The 17,616-nt window shown below is 45.5% G+C and overlaps 2 protein-coding genes across 2 annotated transcripts in view; both read right to left on the reverse strand.

Annotated features, from left to right (window-relative positions):
* The window catches only part of LOC116987446 (melanotransferrin-like), a 31,669-nt gene extending 17,113 nt beyond the window's left edge, over positions 1 to 14,556 (reverse strand). The window contains exons 1-4 of the mRNA XM_033043502.1: positions 14,289 to 14,556; positions 13,113 to 13,276; positions 10,151 to 10,250; positions 9,330 to 9,506 (exon numbers count right to left, since the gene is read on the reverse strand). Coding sequence (XP_032899393.1) covers positions 9,330 to 9,506; positions 10,151 to 10,250; positions 13,113 to 13,276; positions 14,289 to 14,346 — 499 coding nt within the window. The 5' untranslated portion in view covers positions 14,347 to 14,556. The remainder of the gene's footprint in view (positions 1 to 9,329; positions 9,507 to 10,150; positions 10,251 to 13,112; positions 13,277 to 14,288) is intronic.
* The window catches only part of ess2 (ess-2 splicing factor homolog), a 43,558-nt gene continuing 40,214 nt past the window's right edge, over positions 14,273 to 17,616 (reverse strand). The window contains exon 11 of the transcript XR_004415714.1: positions 14,273 to 14,283. The gene's annotated coding sequence lies outside the window, so the exon portion shown is untranslated. The remainder of the gene's footprint in view (positions 14,284 to 17,616) is intronic.

The following is a 17,616-nucleotide window of genomic DNA, read 5'->3' on the forward strand; positions in this document are numbered from 1 at the left end:
CAAGATAATGATCAAGCGGAGCCCACTGTGAAGCAAATTCAATCAGAAGACCTCAAAGCCATTCTCTCCAGAAAGAATGTCAAGAAGCCGAATCCAATCGAGTCAGATTCAAACCCGCAAGTCAGTGGATATTTTTTAAAGTAGAGATAAATAGATTCTTGATTAGTACGGGTGTCAGAGGTTATGGGGAGAAGGCAGGAGACTGGGGATAGGAGGGAGAGATAGATCAGCCATGATTGAATGGCAGAGTAAACTTGATGGGCTGCATTGTCTAATTCTACTATTTCTTATGACCTTAAGACATTTTGAAGATATTGAAGCGAGAAATGGCTGTCCTGAAAAGCGCGTGGAAATGCCCAAGCACACTTGGAAAAGTGTACAGGAGGACTCATGACAATCCATCCTAACCCAGTTGAATCAGAAACATGTTTTAATGCTGCTGGCCTCTTTGTCACGACATTGCGACTGATCATTGAGTGATGAGACCGTTGATACCTTATGTTTTTTGAGATCTCACCGAATGACAGTCTAAAGTAGGTTTACGTTTGTGAAATAAAGGTAAGTTTTACTTTGATAATCACAAACATTTGATTTTTGAAAATTAATCATTTAAATCGGGGCAAAGTGATTAATTAATGATTAATGATTAATCACGTTTTCAAAATTAATCAATCAGTGTAATCAGTAAGCAGCCCTAGTCTGAATGGCCACAGAGTAGGGTGAGACCATTCAGTCCTACAACCTCGACTACTATCCCTTGATACTCTGACCTGATAAGACTCTTTGAAATGAAATGAAGCTTTGAAACGGTTGATTGAGTCCATCACCTTAGTGAAACTTAGTTTTGCAAGAATGACCAAATGATTCACTGTAATTATTTCTCCTGGAGTAGGGAAGTGGAAGAGGGAATTTTAAATCACATCTGTTAAATGGGAAGAACAACGACTATTTCTTCTGCTTGGGGAGTAAATAGTCAATTAGAAATTTTATCTTCTGGGTCGAGGAGAAAGATTTGGTAAAATCTCCAATGCAGACAGTTGTTAAGAAGAGCAATACTTTCTTAAAGGAACATATCTTTGTGTGTTTAAGGGAAACAAAGATTAATATCTTTGTGCGGTGTGGAAGTGTGTGTGATTGTTTGCTATAAAGTGCTGGCACAGGCGCATGCCATGTGGAGTTGGAAAGTAGTTTTGGAACTTAATAGAATAAATTATTGTGTCAGGCCACCACTACTGGATGTTATCCACAAATTAAATCAATAACACATCACCACTGGCTATTGGAAGTCAACAAACAGCAGATGTGAGAAATCTGAAATAAAATGCTGGAAACCATCAGCGGGTCAGGCAGTCACTGTGGAAAAAGAAACAGGGCCTACACTTCCAGTCGATGAATAGTTCTGACGAGAGGTCAGCAGTACATGGGCACAGCTTGCGGTACATTGGCCATCATCAGCCATGGTACTGAGCATAGGGGTCAAGATGTTATGTTACAGTTGTGCAAGATGTTGGTGAGGTCGCATGATGTTCAGTTTTGGTCACCCTGCTAAAGGAAGGATGCTGTTATGCTGGAAAGATTGCAGAGAAGATTTACGAGGATGTTGTCGGGAATTGGGGCCTGAGAAAGAGACTGAAGACCCAGAGCTGTATTGGAGAAGAGGTGAAAATGTCACCAGGTCTTAGACTCCCAGGCTTACAGAATAACAGGGTCAGAGTGCCAAAGAGAGGGTGATAGGTCACAGAATCACAGGGTTATCGTGCATGAAGAGCCTGATTCCTCGCTGTATCTCTAAAGTCTAAAGTCTGGTGCCAGGTTCAGTTGCCTTTTGCCACGGGACACTGCCCACACCTCCCCAGACAGGAATGCAGGGAACGGCTGGGGCAGGGAGGGGCTTGTGTCTGACCTGTACCGGAGGGGGGGGGGGGGGGGGGGGGGATCAGAATGTAGGCGACACACTGCTGCAGTGAGCCAGGATCTCCAGCCAATTCCTCCTCTCGCTGGCTCTGGCACTCGTGCTGGCCCAGGCTCCACGCCATACTCTCATTAAGGCCCCACGTTCATCCAACATACTTTACTGATGAATGTTTGCAATTTCCTAGTGACTGCATTGCCTGTTGTGGTGGGGACCAAGCGAGAACTGTTAAAGAGGAATTGGTTTTCAGGTGAGGGGCCGGTGGAGTCAGCCCTGACCTCCCTTGCTGCCACTTCACTCTTTAATCAGGTTACAAAACTCACCTCAGATGCTGGGAGAATATTTACACTGGTCAAGGTATCTCAAACCACAGACATCATTTCATAATAAAGGTAGAAACAAGGAACTGCAGTGGTTGGTTTACAAAAACAAGACACAAAATGATGGAGTAACTCAACGGGCATTTCGGGTAAGACCCCACTTCAGACTAATTGTGGGGAAGGGGAGGGGGAAGAAGGCGGAGAGAGGAGGGCAGGTCACTTACCAGGTTTTGTCCTGCCCCTCCTCTCTTCCATTTTCTCCAGCCCCCCCCCCCCCCACGATCAGTCTGAAGGAAGGTCCTGACCCAAAACATCACCCATCCACGTTCTCCAGAGATGTGGGCCTGACCTGCAAAGTTACTCCAGCATCTTGTGTCTCGTTTCAGAATAGGTGCGTGTCCATTTAAGAATGAAATGAAGAGGGTTTTCTTCTGCATGGGAGTTGTGAATTATTATTTCGTGCTTGTTATATGTCCTCAGAGCCTCCCTTTTTTACCACCCCATAGAATGAATCAAGCTGCAATTAGATGGTTTTCACAGCTTTACACTGTCCCAGATCTTATTGAATGGCCATGAGACTCCAGTAGCATCATCAAGTCATAGAGCACGGAAACAGACCCTTCGGCCCACCCAGTCTGTGCCAACCATTAACCTCCCATTTACACCAACTGAAACACATCCTATTTTGTTGCAGAACCTGATACGGCCACTGCCGCTCCCTTGAATGTTGTTACGTGCATTTTAACAACTTGATTCTCATTGGCTGGTTGAAGTGGACTCTCAATTCCAATTGTAAGCAACAGGCTGAACGTCTGATGTACGGAGATTGGAAATTGCGTTCTTTGCTTTCAATATTCTCAGGGGTTGAGGGAATCAAAACTAGCAGATGCTGGTAATCTGAAATAAAGATAGGAAATGCTGGAAACACTCAGCAGGTCAGGCAGCATATGTGGAGAGGGAAACAGAGCTAATGACCCAGCAAAAATGGCACCTGGTGTGGCACCATCTAGTGGTTACTTACTGGGCGAAACCTCGGCACTTGGGCTGCCAGGGTCACGTGACTGTGTTTGGCATGAATGAGTGGTTACATGGTTAAGGGGTGTGCCCTGGTATATATTGAAAACCCTCCCCAGTCGCATGTGTGTTGTTCTCTGTATTACCTCAACAAAGATCACTTTGATTTACAACGCATGGCTCGCTATACTGGTGTGTTCGGAAGAAGGGTCTTCAACTTGAACCATTAATTCTGTTTCTTTATTCACGGTAGTTTGTGGCCTGCGAGTGTTTCCCGCAGTTTGTGATTTTATTTCAGATGTTCAGCATCTGCAATTCTCGTTTGATTTTGATTTTGCTACAACAACGAAGGTTGGCATGTTTTTAGGACTGGAGGGGGAGGCAGAAATGGGAAGGGGCGAAACTACAGAGGGATTATGAAACAATGGTGATCACTATAAAGCAGCTCACTGAACAAGGAGAGATGTGGATACAGGCAGCAGAGTTTTGAGTGGGTCTATTTTTCCTCAGGTTGGGTTTATTTCAGATTTCCAGCATCTACTCCATCAGGCCCTGGTCCGGTGAAACAAGCTCACCACGGGAAGGTGGGCACTGGAAACATTGGAATGGCAAGAGTCAGGAGCCAATGTCACCAATGTCAGGGAACCACTCTCCTCCTCTACCCACTTAAAACACCCCACTGCTGAACTAGCAGCTGCTTGCAGAAGCAAACTGTCTCGTATCTCTAAAGATAGATACAAAATGCTGGAGTAACTGTTGGACACATACAGCATCTCTGGAGTGAAGGAATGGGTGACGTTTCAGGTCGAGACCCTTTGACTATAGGAGCAGGGAGGTTCTACTGCAGTTGTACAGGGTCTTGGTGAGACCACACCTGGAGTATTGCGTACAGTTTTGGTCTCCTAATCTGAGGAAGAACATTCTTGCCATAGTCCAGAGAAGGTTCACCAGACTGATTCCTGGGGTGTCAGGACTTTCATATGAAGAAAGACTGGATAGACTCAGTTTGTACTCGCTAGAATTTAGAAGATTGAGGGGGGATCTTATAGAAATTCTTAAGGGGTTGGACAGGCTAGATGCAGGAAGATTGTTCCCGATGTTGGGGAAGTCCAGAACAAGTGATCACAGTTTAAGGATAAAGGGGAAATCTTTTAGGACTGAGATGAGAAAAACATTTTTTACACAGAAAGTGGTGAATCTCTGGAATTCTCTGCCACAGAATGTAGTTGAGGCCAATTCATTGGCTATATTTAAGAGGGAGTTAGATGTGGCCCTTGTGGCTAAAGGGATCAGGGGGTATGGAGAGAAGGCAGGTACAGGATACTGAGTTGGATGATCAGCCATGATCATATTGAATGGCGGTGCAGGCTCGAAGGGCCGAATGGCCTACTTCTGCACCTATTTTCTATGTTTCTATGTTTCAGGCAGAGAGTCAGGGGAGAGGGAAGCTGGAGATATGCAAGTGTACAAAGAGAATATAAGGTGTGAAATGACAGATCAAAGCAGACGAAGATCAAGGAAATGTGGAATGGTTCATTGTTGGCTTAGGGGAAGGTGACAACGAGGCATACAAAGTAAAATTAATCAGGAGCAGAGTAAAACTAGTCGGAAAACCAGGGTGGGAGAGGGATGGAGAGAGAGAGAGAAAGCAAGGGTTATTTGAAATTAGAGAAATCAATATTCATACTGTGGGTTATAAACTGCCCAAGCAAAATATGAGGTGTTATTCCTCCAATAGCTCTCTTTCAATATCCTTATATCTTTCTTTCTTCTAAACTCAGCAGTGACTTATAACTGAGAAATATCAGCCAAGTCTATGGATGCCAATGCTGGCATTATCTAGATGGAGAAATTATTGGAAGATTTATTATACTGTAGTGTAAAATCTAAAAGCCCCAACTCCATGTTAGGCAGCCCAACTGGATTGAGCGTTCCTCATATAAGAAACCCTTAACCCCAGGAATTAACCATCTCCGCACCAAAGATCCTATAGCTCCTCTAGTATCTTTGCTCCGCACTGTCTACAAAGCAACAGCATCATTCCTAAATATCTGCAGGTGTGGTCTCACCAACATCCCGTAAGGTTGCAAGAAAACCTCCCTACTTACACAGGCCGCACCCCTTACTCTCCACCCCGTCCCAATAGGATTGAGGATTCCGCCTGGGGAGGAGGCAGGGGGTATCCAAACGTAGGAGACATCATTTCAGAAAAAGCATTTGTCCATTTCTGAGAAAAATGAAGAGTGTTCTGTTTTCTTTCAGAGAGACACGGATTTTTGGAATCCACTACCTCTGGGAGCGGGATTGTTGAGCGTTATTGTAACTGAGGTTGGATTAGCCATGATCTCACTGAGTGGTGGAGCAGGATCAAGTTGCCTAGCCCTGCTTCCATAGTAAACACAGGGAACGCTGGAAGCTCTGAGCAGGTCAGGCAACATCTGTGGGAAGAGAAACAGAGACCCTTCCTTACATACAGTACTTTGACTGTAAGACATATGGCTGGATGCAGTTGAAAGTATCTTAGCACGAAACATGGCCTGGATGGCATCCATAACTAATGGAACAGATGTTGAAAAGTGAAGCGTTTAAGAGCTTTGTCCCAGGTTATTATACAGCACGCAACGGTGAGCTGAGTCTGAACCAGCATAGTCATTCCACCCTTCTTAATACGTTAACTTTGGATAAGAAAATCACTAAAAGGACAGAATTACAAATAGGAAAAAAATAATTAGGCTTGGAAATGGAGTAAAATTTGAGATCAAAAGGAATTGCAACAGGGCATGATTTCCCAGCTTGAGACTGTCCTTTTCCAATGTGACATCCATTTGCTGCCCTCCTTTCTGGGCCTTTACAGAAAAGAGTCTGCATAGCGTCTTTCATACAAGCAGGTCACAGCTGATTAAGTCTCATCTAACAAAGTCCCATAATCAACGCTGCGATAGTAACTGATTATGGCTGTTTAAATGTTGGTCAGAACATAGACACAGAAAGCTGGAGTAATTCAGCGGGTCAGGCAGCATCTCTGGAGAAAAGAAAAGGAACAGGTGGCATTTTGGGTCGAGACCCTTCTTCAGACCCTGCAGAACTCTCAATGGAGAGAGGAGGAGAAGGGACAGAAGTTTAGGGGTAACATGAGCGGGAATTTCTTTACTCAGAGAGTGGTAGCTGTGTGGAATGAGCTTCCAGTGGAAGTGGTGGAGGCAGGTTCGATTTTATCATTTAAAAATAAATTGGATAGGTATATGAACGGGAAAGGAATGGAGGGTTATGGTCTTGAGTGTAGGTAGATGGGACTAGGGGAGAATAAGTGTTCGGCACGGACTAGAAGGGCCAAGATGGCCTGTTTCCGTGCTGTAATTGTTATATGGTTATATGGAAAACTTCCTCAAAGTTGGCATACATTGAGGAGATTTCACAGTGGAGCAGATAAATGTGTAGGGAGGAACTGCAGATGCTGTTTTACACTGAATATAGACACAAAAAGCTGGAGTAACTCAGCGGGTCAGGCAGCACCTCAAGAGAGAAGGAATGGGTGATGTTTCAGGTCCAGACGTTTTGTCAGACAGGCCAGAACACAGGGAGAACTTCAGAATGTGAGCAATAGGAGCAAGAGCAGGCAATAGGGACAATCTCTTCCCGGCTGTTATCAGGCAACTGAACCATCCTCTCAACAACTGGAGGGCAGCCCTGAGCTACTATCTACCTCATTGGAGACCGTTGGACTATCTTTAATCGGACTTTACTGGACTTTATCTTGCACTAAACGTTATTCCCTTATCATGTATCTGTACATTACGGATGCCTCGATTGTAATCACGTATAGTCTTTCCACTGACTGGTTAGAATGCAACAAAAGTGTGCCTCAGTCCACGTGACAATAAACTAAACTAAACTAAAGAATAGAATTCCACGCCTCTCCACTATTGACTGATCTACTAATTTCCTGCACTAGCCCCATATCCTTTGATTCTGATAATAAACAAAACCTATCAGTTGCTTTCTTGAATATTCTCCGCCACTGAGCCCCCACGTTCCCCTGAGTGAAGCACTTCCCCCCCAGTCTCTGTCCGTGAATGGTTGATGGTGTATTGTAGACTGTGAGCCCTGGATCGAGCCAGGGAAAACATCACCTGTTTCTACTCTTTCAAAGTCTCATAAGAACTTTGTACATTCCACCTCTTGTTCTTCTAAACTGCGGCGAGTGTGGGCCAAGTCACCTTAATCTCGCCTAATGGAACAAAGCTGTGTTCGCAGGGATCAGTCTGATGAACCTTTGCTGCACTCCCTCCAAAGGCATCACACCCTTTCAAGCCCTCTCCACTCATTCAAAACAGCACCTTGCCCACTTTCCACGGAAACTCAGATTATTTCTGGAGGGAGTCATAAAGAAGGTGAGGCTGAATATGTACAGCACCTGTGGCTTCCTCACAACGTGCTTCACTATTGGCTGATTTTGGAGTATTTGCAGTCAAGGATGTTTACCTTAATAAAATATCAGCATAGTGGATGGATAGTCATCAATGCTGGCATTATCTAGATGTTGAAATCATCCTTGTAAACCTGGTTTATGTAATATTTATTACACTGCTGTGTAAAATCTAAAAAATATGAATTGAAAGTGTGTTGGTGTATTAGCAGGAGAAATATCTAATAGTCTGGAAATTCTGCCAGTCCAGTACGTCCAAAGTCCAATCGTGCCAGACTATTGGAGTTTTACTACGAATAAAGTCAAGGTGAATTAAATGTTGCAACTGTATTCATTGAATCATAGAGAATACAGCGCGGTAACAGGCCCTTCAGCCCACCGAGTCCGAGTATACTATCAACCACTCATTCACACACTTTTCCCATTTGACTCTCACCATAATCCCATCAACTTCTCCCAGATTCTACATTCACCTACACACTGGGAGCAATTTACAGCAGCCAATTTACTAGCAATCCTTTGGGATGTGGGAGGAAACGGGATCATGTGGGAGAAACCAACGTGGTCACAGGGAAAACAAACTCCACACGGACTGCACCTGAGGTCAGGATCGAACCCAGGTCACTGGTGCTCCGAATGCAGTGGCTCTAGCAGCTGTGTGACTTGTGCCGTATTGCTGGTGGCTTTACAGGTGACATTCCAGTACAGAACATGCACTCTGATTCCTCTGTCATTGAGTGTAAGTGATTAATTGTCTCTCCACCCTGCAACGAAAGTTCCAGCTCTGTGGATAAGAATCTAATGATAACAACAAAACGCTAAACTTAGAATCATAGCAATCGAGAGAAAAAATGGAAGGCCAATCCACAGCCCTTGAACAAAGATATACAAAAGATAGACACAGAAGGCTGGAGTAACTCAGCGGGATAGGCAGCATCTCTGGAGAAGAGGAATGTGTGATGTTTCAGGTAGCGACCTTTCTTCACAGCCGTCTTGACCCAAAACGCCATCCATTCCTTCTCTCCAGTAATGCTGCCTGTCCCGCTGAGTTACTCCAGCTTTTTGTGTCTCTCTTCAGTTTATACGAGCATCTGCAGTTCCTTCTTAAATATTAAGTCGACTCCGCCATTCAATTATGGCTGATCTGTCTCTCCCACCTAACCCCATTCCCCTGTCTTCTCTAAGGGGAATGGGGTTAGGTGGGAGTTCCTTTAGTTCCTTCCTAAACAAAGATACACAACCCTGACTAACGTCTCTCCGGAATGCATTTGGGAGTATTTCACAAAGGTTTCATCGTTGGTTTGAAAGAGCCCAGGAATAAAGCCCAAGAATATTAACCACATGTGACAGAAACTGACAAGCCTGGAACCGCAAGCAAAAGATAAACCACTGGAAGAACTCAGTGGGTCAGGGAAGGTCGACAGATAATGTTTCATAGGGACACGTCTTCAGACTGCTGGTCTTGTCCAAGTGTGGAGTCACTCTGCTTGTCCCTGGGTGAAGACATTTCTCCTCACCTCAGTCCTGAATGGCCAACCCGTCATTGTGAGGTCGTTACCCTTGTTTCTGGCGCCAGTGTCACCCTTACATCTACCCCAGCAAGTCTCTGGGACTTTGACCCAGTGAGATCGTCTTCAAAGACTGGACAATGGGTTACCTTCAGCCACCGTTTGATTCTTCTGCCACTCGAGGTGTCCATGGGACAGCAGGAATCCCAGTGGGACGTTCCACCCTGCCATACGCCGACCCCCGTCGTGACAGCTCCTCTTCCCCTTCAGCCGCCGAATGTCGAGGCTCTCGTCTCGAGTGACAGCCACGGAGTACAGACACCCACCTGGTGGACAGGAGCCGAGGTCAACTATCTGAGGTCACCCACGTCGGCAGAAAGAGTGGAAAGACAGTGTGTCCAAACTGGTGAGAGGTGAAAGGGGCTGATTCTCAAATGAACCAGGGTGTCCTTTTACATAAACCCCTGAGAGGCAACAGCAAGCTATCAACAAGACAGGTGGTCTGTTGGCCTTTACTGCAATGGGATTTGTGAATGAGAATAAAGATGTCTTACTCAGTTGGACAGGGCCCACACTTGAATATTGCACTCAATATTTCATAGTGCACATGGAATATTGTGCCCACGTTTGTTCTCCGTATCCTGTGCTGGAGAGATTCCAACAAGGTTCATCAGATGAATGACAATTTGAAAAAGCTGCATTCAGTCACTGGAGATCTGAGCTGAAACTGAAAATGCTGGGATCTAGCCATTGGGTGGGATGATAAATTGTGAGGAGGATTCAAAGGGGCTTCAAGACTAAGACAGATTGAGCAAGTGGGCAAACTTTCAGCAAAATTAAAATCCAAAAACTTTCCAGAGAACTTGTTTCAAAGGTAAGAGCAAGAGGAGGAGGTTCCCGTAACAGTGAGCCTTGGTGTGTGGAGAATGGGAAGCTCGGCACATTATGTATTCAGTGAAAGACAACTCACCATCCTGATATATCTCCTTTGCCACGATGGTGAGGCCATAAAATGTTGCAGCTGTGTAGATATCGGCAGCATCCAAAGACATTGCATCCGCCATATTCCCCTGCAGAGGGAACATTTGTTTAGTCATGTGTGTATACCTGGTCGAAAGAACGCAAAGAAATAGCAGCAGCAGTAGGCCATTCTGTCTTTAGAGTTTTAGACTTCAGAGATACAGCACCAAAACAGGTCCTTCAGCCCATCGACCAGCGATCATCCGACATACTAACATTACCCTACACACTAGGGACAATTTACAATTTTACCAAAGCCAATTAACCTACAATCCTGTACGTCTTTGGAGTGTGGGAGGAAACCGAAGCACTCGGAGAAAACCCACCTGGTCACAGGGAGATTGTACAAACTTCATCCAGGCAGCACCCATAGTCAGGATTGAACCCATGTCTCTGGCACAGTAAGGCAGCAGCTCTACCTCTGCACCACTGTGCCACCCTCAAACTGTCCCTCAAACAAAACCCACCATCAGTATGATCGTGGCTGATCTACACTGGTTTCAACTCCTCCGTTCTGCCATTCCCCATAGTCTTCAATTCCTCAATAATTTAAAAATGCATCAACCCCTATTTTAAATATCTCTAAGTACCTCTAAATACCCAGGAAGACGTTGCCAGGACTTGCCTGGGCTATAAGGAGAGGTTGGCAGGCCAGGTCTTTATTCCTTGTCGTGCGTGAGTCTGAGGGGTGATTTTATAGAGGTGTATAAAATCATGAGGGGAATAGACAGGGTGAATGCACCCCGTCTTTTTCCCGGGGTCGGGGAATCAAGAACCAGAGATGTTTAAGGTGTGAAGGGAAAGATTAAATAGGAACACAAGAAGTAACGTTTTCACACAGAGGGCGGTGTGCGTATGGAACGAGATGTCAGAATAAGTAGTTGAGGAAGGTGCACTATCCAGGTACACGGATAGGATAGGTTTAGAGGTATATGGTCCAAATGTGGGCGATTGGGACTAGCTTAGATGGGGCATCTTGGTTGGCATCGACGGGTTGGGCTAAAAGTCCTGTTTCTGTGCTGCATAACTCTATGACTCTAAAGATCAAGCCTCAACAATTCGCTGGGAGTCTCACTAGAGATCTCCAATGATTGACCACCCTCTGAGAGGAGAGAGTCCTCGTTTGAAATAAATGACCTCCTCATTTGAGACTCTCCCACTGTTCATGCATTATTTATTAGCAACAAACTTTGTCAGTCGATGGGACTCTCAGTGTTGTGACAAGATGTTGTGGGATCGAGGAGAGGGCCAGACTGCCTGATCCACCGTCCCCATCCAACTATGGGCACCTCATTTGTTGCCACGAAAACAGCAGCCTGACTTCCTAACCTTGGCCCAATGACCCCAGGCATCAGGGATTGATCTTTGGCAGATCAAATTCTATTCGGACACATAGAGTAAAATAGCAGGGACCTTACGAACATTAGTATACAGAGGGACCTTGGGGTGTAAGACTGTAGCTCCCTGAAAATGGCAACATCAGTAGACAGGGTAGTGAAGAAGCCATATCATATGCCTGCATCACAGGTCAAGGCATTGAGTATAATAGTCAGGACATCATGTTGCTGGCTAGTAGGTAGTATCCTACTAACAGCTACTTGGATGGGAAAGGCATAAAGGGACATGGGACTAATGCAGGTAAATGGGATTTGCATAAATAGGCATCATTGTAGCATGGTTGAGTTGGGTCAAACATCACATTTCTATGCTGTACAACATGATAATTCTATGACATGACTCCGGACAATCTCTGTAACTCTCTCCACTCTCTCCCTCTCTACAACCTCCCCTCCCAATTCCCTAATTGTGCTAAGATCATTCTCGCTAAGATCAATCGTGCTAAATCTGAGCATCTGGTTCAGGGAAGGAAATGCTGGACCATGCGTAACTCCCATCCCACTAATGTGGCTGACTCCTCAATGGACGATTAGGGATGGACAATAAATCCTGGCATTGTCATCGACACCAACATCCTGTGATGAAAAATGACACTTCCCGCTGAGTGCACCTGGATTCAGGGACAGTTTCTTCCCAACTGTTATCAGGCAACTGAACCATCCTATCGCAAACTAGAGAGCAGTCTTGAGCTACTATCTACCTCATTGGAGATCTTTGAACTATATTGGACTTTACTGGATTTTAATTTGCACTAAACATTATTCGCTTTATCCTGTAATCTGTACACGCTAGACGGCTTGATTGTGATCATGTGCAGTATTTCCGCTGAGGTAGATATCCCACAACATAAAGCTTTACCTCAGTACACGTAACAATAAACTAAACTTAACCTAGCTAAACTAAACTAAACTAAACTAAACTAAACTTAATCTAGCTAAACTAAACTCAACTAAACTAAACGAATGAACGAATGAATAAGTTTATTGGCCAAGTATTCACATACAAGGAATTTGCCTTGGTGCTCCACCCACAAGTGATAACATGACATACAGTGACAGTTAGGAATGACACATAAAACATTAAACATTAATAATAAAACATTATTGATTAAACATGTCGATTAAATCAAATACCAGATCAAAGGGAGGCTACAGATTTTTGGCTGTTGAGTAGAGCAACTACTCGTGGAAAGAAAGCTGTTTTTATGTCTGGCTGTGGCAGCTTTGACAGTCCGGAGTCGTCTTCCAGAGGGAAGTGATTCAAAGAGTTTGTGGCCAGGGTCAGAGATGATCTTACCCGTTCACTTCCTGGTCCTTGCAGTGTACTACTCGTGGAAACTAAACTAAACTAAAGTCTCTTTGTTGGGACTCCACCAGTGGCTGATGCATTCACCCTGATACCGTGACTGAGGAATCCGCTTCCCTTGGATAGGGATGGGGTGCGATGTGGTGTCAGATGTAAACGTGTTCCTTTCTCTTAAAGAATGCCTCTGACGTTGCCCTTCGCTTCCTTACCCGTATCTTCTTGATGCAGTCCTCGACATTGTGCCCTCTAATGCAGGACAACTTGATGAACTGCACCTGTGCTCTGGGTGACAGCACAGACTGCAGAGTTTTGGAGAGTTCAGCACACTTCCTCTGCTCCATGTCAGACACGTTGCACCATCTGAGCTTCTTTGCTGCAATTTCAGAAAGAGGATCGTAACAAGAAGAGCTTTGCTTCTGATTTGATTCAAAGTGGACATTTTTTCATATTTTCGTCGGTATAACCAGGCCACTCCACCCATTGAGTCATTGCTGACTCCAAATAATACTGTGACTTCCATTCCGCATATATCCTCTGAACAACCATCATTCTGATGTCTTTATTTAACCAAGACATTGAGCTAGCTATGTATTTGAAACATATTACAACCTGTGCATCATGTCCCCATTACCCAGTAATGAGTATGAGGTAGCTCCCACTGAAAGCTTGTGTGGGAGCCTATGGGCCAAACCCTCCAGATCCCCACCATTCCCTTATGGAGAGCATACACCATGTGTAAAAATATGTCCTCATAGGTATATGTTTTGTTTATCATTATCACGTGCACTGAGATAGCATGAAAAACATTGTTTTGCATGCTATTGAAACATGTACATAAATACATCAAGCCAAACTCAAGTAAAATAGGTGGAGCAAAGGGGAAGATACAGAGTGTAGAATATAGTTCTCGGCATTAGACAATAGACGATAGATAATAGACAATAGGTGCAGGAGTAGGCCATTCAGCCCTTTGAGCCAGCACCGCCATTCAATGTGATCATGGCTGATCATCCACAATCAGTAAGTACCCCGTTCCTGCCTTCTCCCCATCCCGCCACCCCAGCAGCCTTTCAAGGTGAGACAGAGGTTCACATTCACCTCTTCCAACCAAGTCTACTGCATTCGGTCCCTATGCATAGACCTGGCGACTGTTTTGCCAAACACTTGCTGACCATTTTAACCCCCTCCCACTGTCTGTGTCAGGATGTGACTTGGAGGGGAACCCGCGGGTGGTGGTGGTCTCCAGCACCTGTAGCACCTCGTCCTCCTAAATGTCTCCAGGGGCTCAAGCATTTGCGAACATCGCCACTGTTATAACTCTCGACGTAAATGATAAATCACGCTCACCATCCCAGAGCATTGCAGACACACGGGCTCTGACTTACCCAAAGCTGCAGCCAGGATATAGATGAAAACTATTCCTCCCCTCATGGTGGAAGTCATCAGCGTTTTCCTCCACCTCTCAACCCCTCTGTTCCCCTGTATGTAGCAGTTCTCAACAGACTCAGTGAGGGCAGAGAGTGAGAGCTCCGTATGTGGCCACCAGCATCCCAGTGAGCCTCGACCAACGCCTGGGTCCAAGCGAGGAGACACTGTGCCCAACCCCTTCCCGGGGAACGGCGCTTGGTGAAGCTGTTTGTGACTGCATTTGAAATTAACCATCTTCACATGGAAATAATTATCCATCATCTTTTATTGCAACCAGACGGTGTTGAGAGGTTAAAAGGGGTGGAATTTGGCAATTTGTATTCACTTGTCAAAACTTCACAAGTGGTCTGGTTTACAGCCTTTAACTCTCTCAAGCCCATGGATCCAGCCGGATGCAAGGAGAAGGAACCTGTACAAAAAAATTCAAAAGAAGGCCATGTCCTTGGGACTTTTCAACCAATTATAACTAATTCAAACCATAATCACTGCTATAAATGTCATTATATATGTAATTATAGATCATCCAGTGAAGTACACTACTACACACGGACCAAAGGTCCTCAATCCTCAAAGGAATGGGTGACGTTTCGGGTCGAGACCCTTCTTCAGTCTCGACCCGAAACACCATCCATTCCTTCGCTCCTTAGATGCTGCCTCACCCATTGAGTTTCTCCAGCTTTTTATCTACCTTTGATTTTTCCAGCATCTGCAGTTCTTTCTTAAACATTAAGTCGACTCCGCCATTCAATTCCGGCTGATCTATCTCTCCCACCTAACCCCATTCTCCTGTCTTCTCCCCATAACCTCTGACACCTGTACTAATCAAGAATCTATTTATCTCTGCCTTAAATATATCCACTGGCTTTGCCTCCACAGCCTTCTGTGGCAAGGAATTCCACAGATTCACCACCCTGAGTACAGTACTATCAAATCTGGCTGATATATGACAGGAACAAACTTCCCCAAAGCAACTGCAATGAAATACATTAATACAATTCCTCCGCTTCTGAGACCCCACTCCTCCAAAGAGGCAAGATGTAGTCTGAGGGACCAGGTGGTATAAAGCCCATTGGCACATTGGCCTTCATTAGTCAGGGAATTGAGTATAGAAGTTGGGACATTATGTCACAGTTGTACAAGATGTTAGTGAGGCCACACTTGGAGTGTTGCATGCAGTTTAGGTTTTACAGCTGTAAGAAAGATGCCATTAAACTGTAAAGGCTGCACGGAAGATGTTTTTTCGAGATGTTGTGCCAGGGCTGTAGGGCATGAGCTATGTTGGACACACTAGATCTTCACTCCATACAATCAAGGAGCTGAGGGGTGATCTTAGTGGCAGCTGCGGCTCGCCTGCAGTCCGTCTGTTCTTTCATTTTTTGTTGTTTTCTTGTCCTGTTTTAGTTTGTTAATTTGAGTTATTAGGTTGTGTATGTGTGGGGGGGGAGAAACTTGTTTTCGTCTCTTCCTTCAGGGGGGTGCGAGTTTTCTTGTCGCATCCCCCGTCTCCGTCTCCGTCTGCGCTGAGGCCTAATGGCGGAGCTGGCGGCCTCCAACTGGGACCGACCTCGAGGCTCCGGAGGCAGAGCCAGCCAGGACTTACCAACGCGAGGCTGGCCGACTTCGGGGCTGAGGCGGCGTTCCGGCGGCAGCGGCCCGACTTCGGAGGCTCGGCCGCGGGCCCAGTGGACGACATCGTCGAGAGCTCGCAGGTCACAGGTTGGTGACCTGTATTTCCGGAGCTCCCGCGGAAACAGCTTCGTCCGCTGGACTGGAGGGCGGCTGCTTCGGCAGCTTCGACCGCCCCGGGCGGCGGAGTTTGAGCCGGCCCGTTCGCGGAGCACGGTTGAGCCGCGGGACTGACTTACCTACCATCACCCGGTGGGGTCACAACATCGGAGGCCTGGATCGCCTCAGCGCAGTGGGAGAACAAGGAGGGAAGAGACAAAGACTAAGACTTTTGCCTTCCATCACAGTGAGGAGGTGCCTGGTGGACTCACGGTGGTGGATGTTAAATTTGTGTTTATTGTGTGTTTTGTTATTTTATTATATGTATGACTGCAAGGCAACGACATTTCATTCAGGCCGAAAGGTCTGAATGACAATAAAGGATACTTTGACTTGACATTTGAGATCCGGATAAATTCATCAACGGAATAGATTGGGCGAAAGCGCACAGTCTTTTTCCCAGAGTAGGGGCATCAGGAAGTTAAGGGCATAAGTTTATGGTGAGAGAGGAAAGATTTAAAAGAAACTGGAGGGGCAACTTTTTCACATAGAGGATGGTGGGTATATGGAATACGCTGCCAGAGAGTTAAAAAACAACATTTTAAATATATTTAGGCAGGTAGATTGATAGAAACGTTTTAGAGGGATGTGGGCAAACATGGATAAATAAGATTATCTTAGATGGGACATCTTGAACCCTTGGACTACCATTGCCTCTTTGGAGGAGTGGGGTCTAAGAAGGGGAGGAATTATTTTAATGTATTTCATCACAATAAAATGATGTTGTCTATCCGGATTTTAGAAGGCCTTCGATAAGGTGCCGCACATGAGGCTGCTAAAGAAGAGGAGAGCCCATGGTATTAGAAGGAAGATACTAGCATGGATAGAAGGTTGGAAGAATGGCAGATGGCATCTTGCTTGGCATAGATGAGTGGGCTGAAGGAACTGTTTCCATGCTGTAAGGCTCTATGACTCTCAATGTCCTCCTGAAGTGGTCATTCTGACTCTTGTTTTTGTACCTGGAGGATGGACTCTTCAGCACAGCAGTGGTGCTGTCTGGGGAACTTACCCAAGCCTCTGGTGGATTGTGAACACACCATGTTCTCACTGTGAAATGATTAGACATGTTTCCGTTGAGAGAGAGAGAGAGAGAGATAATGGATACAATGAGCCTGACAAAATGAGTAGAATTGATCTACTCTAGAATGAGCAGAAGGTAGTTGAGGCCAGTTCATTGGCTATATTTAAGAGGGAGTTAGATGTGGCCCTTGTGGCTAAAGGGATCAGGGGGTATGGAGAGAAGGCAGGTACAGGATACTGAGTTGGATGATCAGCCATGATCATATTGAATGGCGGTGCAGGCTCGAAGGGCCGAATGGCCTACTCCTGCACCTATTTTCTATGTTTCTATGTTTCTATGATCAGCTGCAGTGAGTTGATGGGGTTGGAACACACATGAACGTGAGAACACAGTAGCGGGAGGAGGCCACTCGGCCCATCAAGCCTGCCCCGCCATACAAACTGATCATGGCTGATTTGTACCCGGTCCCAACTCTTCCC

This window comes from Amblyraja radiata, chromosome 25 (genome assembly GCF_010909765.2).
Source record: "Amblyraja radiata isolate CabotCenter1 chromosome 25, sAmbRad1.1.pri, whole genome shotgun sequence".
Taxonomy (NCBI): Eukaryota; Metazoa; Chordata; class Chondrichthyes; order Rajiformes; family Rajidae; genus Amblyraja; species Amblyraja radiata.